At 54.5% G+C, this 6,971-nt stretch overlaps 1 protein-coding gene across 2 annotated transcripts; it reads right to left on the bottom strand.

The window, feature by feature from the left end:
- Window positions 1-385: 385 nt before the first annotated feature.
- Window positions 386-3,873, bottom strand: FOXC2 (forkhead box C2). 2 transcript variants are annotated; one of them, XM_030956338.1, is made up of 2 exons: window positions 1,939-3,873; window positions 386-515 (listed from the first exon to the last, which is right to left on the bottom strand). In XM_030956338.1, the coding sequence occupies exons 1-2, from the start codon at window positions 3,334-3,336 to the stop codon at window positions 507-509; spliced, it is 1,407 nt and encodes a 468-aa protein (XP_030812198.1). In that variant the 5' UTR covers window positions 3,337-3,873; the 3' UTR covers window positions 386-506. The 2 variants fall into 2 exon arrangements, with proteins under 2 accessions (XP_030812198.1, XP_030812197.1); XM_030956337.1 differs by lacking the exon at window positions 386-515 and having other exon boundaries at window positions 1,504-3,873.
- Window positions 3,874-6,971: the final 3,098 nt, after the last annotated feature.

Below are 6,971 nucleotides of genomic sequence, written 5' to 3'. Positions count from 1 at the left end.
TCAAAACCAATTTAGATCATCGATTTTAACAGCTTGACGTGGGTATAACCCCTCCCGAACCCAAAAAAAGGGGTTTTGAGGGGCACTGAGGGGCTGCGGGAGGTGGGATGGGGCACGGGTGGGATTTTTTGCTCCATGGATGTGATTTTACAGCTGGGAAAGGAGCCTGGCTCCAGAAATCTGGGCTTGAAATCTTCCAAAGACCTCCTAAACTCGGCTTTAGGCTTTGCCGGCATTCCCAGGCTCTCGGGATTGCTAAATCCGGCGCTTTGTCCTGGATTAAAAAGCTTGAACAGGTTAAAAGATGATTTGGGAAAAGCCAGAATATCTGACAGTGCCCGGCCTTGCGAACAGGAGCTTCAATAAATGCAAAAAAAAGTTAAAATCAGCCAATTCTTCCACCAAGAGAGGATTTCAAACCCGAAACGATTCTCGAGTGAACTTTCCACCTTCCCAAGACTCCGCGGCGAGGCCGGGTTGAAATGATCGCTCTCACTCCCAGGCACTCAGGATTCCTTTCAAGAAAACCAAATAAATAAATGAAATGGATTTTTTTTTTAGGGGAAGGTGGGTGTTTTCTGCCCTGGGAAGAGGCGGCTCCGGGCGTGCAAGGGCCGCGCTCGCAAGGACGGGGCGAGAGGAGCAGAAATTCCCCTCCCTGCGCCTCCTGTTTTCCTGTTTTCCCCACGGCAGGCCTGGGAAAACTCCCGAAATTTCACCCTGGCAGGGATTTGGGATTGAGGGGGCTCAGCCCCGCCGTGCTTTTCCTTCCCCACCCTCCCCAGTTGTACAATCCCAGCTCTTCACGCGAATTCAACCTTGTCTCCAAGAAAGAAACCTCCAGGAAAATCATTTTTGTTTTAAAAAACAACCACTGCCACGTTTTCTGCGTGAAGGAAGGAAGGAAGAAAAAAAAAAACCTGTTAAAAATCCCCAGTTTATACACAGAGAAGCGGCAGACTTGGAGCAGAAAAAACCAGCATGGATTTATTTTAAGGTAAGTACAACAATTAGGACCACATAAGACAAACGAACTTTGAAGCAGGTTAAAGCAAATAGTCCTTAGGAATGGTAAAGTTGAAATCTATTATACAAAACATCACACGTCGTAAATAATAATAAAAAAGTATCAGATACTTTGTCTATTTTTTTTTCCTTAAAAAAAAAATCCACCAGCAAAAAATAAATTATTTCCTCGTCTTGCGAAAAGAACAGCTCTAAAACGAAAGAAAATCTATTGCATAATTGTACACAGAAGAAGAAGAAGAAGAAGAAATCACTTGTCATGAATTTGGAAGTTAGGAACCGTTGGGCGAGACAAAAATAATCCAGTGAACTCAACTTTAAATATTATATTAATGGCTCTGAAAATCAGCCTGATTAGAAATCCACATATTTTTTACAGCACAACAGAGAACTCAAAAAATACCCAGGACATATAATTATATATATATTTATAAACTTTTTTTTTCCTTTTAAAACGTATAAATGGTCGTTGTGATATTGGTCCATAACTTATTTTTCTGAGACCCCCCTATACTTTAGCATATAAAATTTGCCACTTTTAGATAGACATATATATATATAATTTTTTTAACCTTTTTCTTTTCTTTTTTTTTTTTTCTTTTTCAAATGAGAGATCCCCCCAAGTAAAATCTACTTGTCCGGAATTTAAGGAAGGCTTTTTGGGATCTTCAAACTCTGTGGCCGCAAAGTCCACGGGGAAGCTGTCAGATTTATTTTTATTGCCGTGGGTTTATTTCTCCCGATTTTTAAAAAATAATTATTATTAATAATTATAATTTTTTTGAATGGGCCTAAGCGGGGGTTACTGGCGGCTACTCAGTACTTAGTGCAGTCGTAGGAGTAGGGGGCGGCGTGGCGATATAGGGAGGGCGCGGATCTGTAGGGGATCTGACAGGCGGAGTTGCTGCTCACCTGGTGCTCGCTCAGCGCCGCGCTCTCCATCCCCAGCCGGTGCGACGTGAACATTTCCCGCACGTTGGGAAAAGTCTGCTGCTGAGAGCCGAACGTGTGCCCGGGCAGGTGGCTCAGCTCAGCGCCGTGGTTCAGGTACCAAGAAGCCGCAGGCTGTCCCCCTGCAGCCGCCGCCCCTCCGCTTCCTCCTCCTCCTCCTCCTCCTCCTCCGTGGGGATGCCCGGTGCCCAGCGCTCCGTCCTGCCCCGCGGGCAGGCTCAGCGTGCCCAGCGGCGACGGGGCGCCGGTGGGATGCTCGGCCAGGCCGTCCTCCAGCGGGGCGCACATGTGCGCGGTTCTGTCGCCGCTGTAGAGGCTCATGGCCCGCATGCTGCAGTGGTAGCTCCCACTAGTGTCCAGCGCCTGGCCGCAGCCCGCGCCGTACCCCGAGGGCTGCCCCGCCGGGTAACCCAGCGCCAGCCCGCCGCCCGTCCTGCCCGAGGCGGCACTCACCGGGCTCAGCTCGCCCGCGGGGGAAGTCCGCAGGGTCATGATGCTCTCCACGCTGAAGCCCGGCAGCCCGTTACCGGCAGGGTGATGCTCGGGCAGCGCCGCGTCCGGAGAGGCGGCGGCGGCGGGCGGCGAGGCGGCGCTGCGGGGGCTGTCCCGCACGGCCCCGCCGCTGGCCGGGCTCAGCGTCTCCACCTTGGTGATCACGGGCAGCTCGGGAGACGCCGTCTCGCTCTTGATCACCACTTTCTTCTCGGAGGCCGGCGCCGAGGCGGAGGAAGAGGAAGAGGAGGAGGAGGCTTCCTTGGGGAGGTCGGCGCCGGGCAGCCCGGGGGGCTTGGGCTGCTCCTTCAGCAGCCGCTCCCGGGCCTCCTCCTTCTCCTTGGACACGTCCTTCTTCTTGAAGCGTCTCCGGCGGCGCAGGAAGCTGCCGTTCTCGAACATGTTGTAGGAGTCGGGGTCCAGGGTCCAGTAGCTGCCCTTGCCCGGCTTCTTGTCGTCGCGGGGCACCTTGACGAAGCACTCGTTGAGCGAGAGGTTGTGGCGGATGCTGTTCTGCCAGCCCTGCTTGTTCTCTCGGTAGAAAGGGAAGCGGTCCATGATGAACTGGTAAATCCCATTGAGCGTGATCTTCTTGTCGGGGGCGTTCTGGATGGCCATGGTGATGAGGGCGATGTAGCTGTAAGGTGGCTTCACCAGGTCCTTGGGGGCGGTGGGTTGGTGCGGGTGGTAGGGGCCGTAGGAGCGCCCCATGCCCGCCGCGTACTGCTCGGCGTGGCCCGAATAGACGCTCATGGGGTTGCCCATGCCGCCGTAGGTCCCGGCAGCCCGGTAGTAATTCTGCTCGCTTAAATACGGCACCACTCCCAAAGCGTTGGGGTCCGAGACGGAGTAGCGAGCCTGCATCATGGAGAGGGGCTGCCCGCGGCCGCGGAGGAGAGGAGGAAGAGGAGCACGGTGGAAGGGCCTCAGCCCCGTCCGGGACCCCTCCGCGGAGAAGGGAGAGAGGGAGAGAGCGGGAGAGAAAGAGAGAGAGAGTCTCGGAGCCGAGCTCAATCCCAGCGTGTCCTCTAGCAGCGGCACCGCAGCGGCATCCTCCGGGTCGCCGGGGGCAGGGTGGTCTCTGGCGGCCTCTCCCTCCCTCTGTATGACTGTGATTCTGCTACACACGCCTACGGCCCGCGGCGGGCGCTGCTGCGGGGAGCTGGGCTGGTGGTGGTGGGGGGAGGTTCTCGCAGGAAAAGGGAATTAAAAAAAAAAACCAAAAAACACAAACAAAACAAAACCGAAATATAAAAAAAAATTAAAAATTTGGGGAAAAAATGTAGAAAGAAAAAGACGAAAAAGCAGCCTTGCGGAAAGCCCAGTCCTTGTCACAAGAGCGGCCCGAAGCGTTGCGGAGCCCCCGGAGGGGTGCGGGAGCCGCCTCCGAGCTCCCTCCCGGCCGCGCTGCGCAGCTTCAAAACCGCCCCGCGCCGCCGCCGCGCTTTTACTGCCCGCCGGCCCCGCCCCCCGCCGCCGCCGCCAGCCAATGGCAGCGCGCGGCGCCGCGGCCGCAGCCAATGGGAGCGCGGGACGCGGCGGCGCTCCCGGGCCGGGCCGGGCCGGGCCCCGCTCCGGCACCCCCGGTACCCCCGGGCACTCCGTGCGGGCTCCGCCGGTTCTGCCCCGAAAACCAGCCCCGAGCCGGCCCGGGGATGTGCCCGCTTCCCGCTGTCCGCCCCGTGCTAACGGCGGGGTTTGTCAGCGCTGTGTGCGGGCAGGTTGATGGCGGTGTCGAGGTGTCCCCGTGTTCCTGTGTCCCGGTGCCCGGCGGGGCGTGCGGTCACGGTTTTAGATGTATTTCTATGGAATTCATCCGGAGAGGCCGCTGGGTGCTCGCACGGTGGTGGGAACATCGCGGCTCGGCCCCGGTGGTGCCGTCGTTGCGGGTTCAGATGTTGCTCTGCCGCTTTGGGGGAGTTCGGGGATATTTTATTATTCTAGAAAATACCCAACAAACCGGACAAAAAGCAGCGAGCGCGTTTAAGTGTCTGTATTTTATTTTCGTTCCGGGCATTGAGGTGGATTTTCTTGTGGCTGTGAAATCCGCCCCTCTGCCTTGTCCCTAATGAGTTCATTAGAGGCAATCAGAGCGGGACAATTAGGGACGCATGGTGACCAAGTGTAAACTCAAGTGTTGGGGGAAACTGCTGCGAATTGTTCTGTTCCACCCGGGAGAAGCGTGGATCCGCCGGGCGAAGGAACCGAGGTGGGAAACCAGCGATTTCCCCGCTCCGCAGGGAAAAAAAAAAAAATTAAAAATCAGAATATATCTATAATCAAAAATAGCGCTGCAAAATCGATTCGAGCCCGAAAAGACCGAGATAAGGCCGAAATGAATTTGCTGTCACTTCGCTCGGGCTCCTTCCCGCCGCCTCCCCCGAGCCTGGCTGCTGCCGCTCTGATTCCCGAGCGGTGATTTTTGGGTTTCTTACACTGTAATTTTGCCTTGCCCTCCTTGCAATTTGTGCGGTTTCGTAAGGCTTTAAACAAAGATATTTTTTCCCCCCAAAGTCGGGCTGGGATTTTGGGCGGCTGCTGGCACCGAGGGTCCCTTTCCCGCTCGTAGCCCGGGCGGTGAGGAGACCGCAGGCGGCTCCGGCCGTGGGAACCCGGCGGGGCTGTTAATTACCGGAGATTTTCTTAATAAGAAAAGAAACGATTTTATGCGATAACTAAGGGGAGGGGAAAAATTAAATTATGAGGTAGATCCTCTATAAGGAGGGATGGTTAAAAATGATCTGCGATGGAAAAAAATTGATTGGGGAGTTTCTTCGGGTGTTTCAAAATTGTTATTTAGTTTTGACGGAAATAATTTTGAATGTTCGGGGAGGGTTTCATCCACCGAGAAAATGTCCGGGGATATTTTGTTTGGGAAAACAAATAGTGAATTCAGCGAGATAAGCTGATACTTTTTCATGTAAATGTATGACCATAAGAGAAAATTTTTATTTTTTTCTGGAATAATTTGAGAACGACTTCACACTTTCATGTTCGGTTTTCAAATAAATCACATTTCTTGTAACAACTCGGGCTGTGTCTCATTGTACACGAGCAAATGGCATTTCTTTAACGATATAAGTTTATAAAATGCTGGAATTTTAAAAAAGAGAGCTTGAGCAAAGCCACCCCTGTGGTGTCGCAGTGCTGTCCCTTCCTAGAAGCCTGGAGAAATATCCTTGATGGAATCTTACCTCTCCTCGGCTGAAAACTTTACCGAGCTGAATTTCTACAAAACCCCCAGAAGCATCAAAAGTTCTTTGCTTGCTGCAGCTGGGCACCGAACCAGCGGGCTCGGAAAAACCCAAAATTCGAATGGCTTGAAGAAAACAAAAAATAAATAAGATAAAAACCAGCATAATGAAAAATACGTGGGGGAGTGCGGGGAAAGGAGCGCCTTTGAGGAGGAGAGCGGGAGGCGGTTGGAAATGCGGGATTTTCCCCGCGGGGCTCCCTGCGCCCGGTTCTCCGGGGGAGCCGCCGGTTTTCCTCTCGCAGCCTTTACCGGCAGCGGCAGCGGAGCTTTCGCAGCGCTCGGGGAGCCCCGGGGGCCGTTCCCGACATCGTTCCCGGGGCCGCTCCGGGTCAGCTCCGGAGCCGTTTCCAGTGTCGTTCCCGGGCCGTTCCCAGGCTATTCCTGGTGTCATTCCTGGGCTGTTCTTGGTGTCATTCCCGGTATCATTCCCAGTGTCATTCCCGGTGCCGCTCCGGGACAGTTCCCGGGCCGCTCCGGGGCCATTCCCGGGCTGTTCCCGGTGTCGCTCCGGGACAGTTCCCGGGCCGTTCCCGGTGTTATTCCCGTTGTCGTTCCCGGGCTCGCTCCGGTCTCACCTGCCCGCGGGGGCTCCGCGCGGCGTGTGTCGCCCCCCAGGGGACACCGCGGGGACTGCTGCGCGGGCGCGGGGACAGAGGGACAGGGACAGACAGAGGGACAGGACAGGGGGACGGGGACAGACAGAGGGACGGGAAAAGTGGGGAAGGAAGGAAGAGACAGAGAAAAGGAGGAAGGGGAGGGAGGGAGGAAGGAAGGGAGGAAGGAAGGAAGGGAGGAAGGGAGGAAGGAAGGAAGGGAGGAAGGAAGGAAGGAAGGAAGGAAGGAAGGAAGGAAGGAAGGAAGGAAGGAAGGAAGGAAGGAAGGAAGGAAGGAAGGAAGGAAGGAAGGAAGGAAGGAAGGAAGGAAGGAAGGAAGGAAGGAAGGAAGGAAGGAAGGAAGGAAGGAATTAAAGGAGTGAGAGGAGGGAAGGAGAGGAAGAAAAAGATTAAAGAAGAAGGAGAAAGAATGAAAGAAAGGAAGACAGAAATAAAGGAAGAAAGGAGGAGAGGAAAAGCAAGAAAGAAGAGAAAAGGAAAGAGGAAGAGGAAAAAAGGGGGAAGGGAAGGGAAGGGAAGGGAAGGGAAGGGAAGGGAAGGGAAGGGAAGGGAAGGGAAGGGAAGGGAAGGGAAGGGAAGGGAAGGGAAGGGCAAGGCAAGGCAAGGCAAGGCAAAGGCAAAGGCAAAGGCAA

This window comes from Camarhynchus parvulus, chromosome 11, assembly GCF_901933205.1.
Source record: "Camarhynchus parvulus chromosome 11, STF_HiC, whole genome shotgun sequence".
NCBI classification, from domain to species: Eukaryota; Metazoa; Chordata; class Aves; order Passeriformes; family Thraupidae; genus Camarhynchus; species Camarhynchus parvulus.
Note: the sequence above shows the minus strand (reverse complement) of the source record. Positions and strands in the feature narration are given on the sequence as shown.

What these genes read in the sequence shown, in the direction of transcription:
- FOXC2 (XM_030956337.1), bottom strand. Translation starts at nt 3,336, where the DNA reads ATGATGCAGGCTCGCTACTCCGTCTCGGACCCCAACGCTTTGGGAGTG.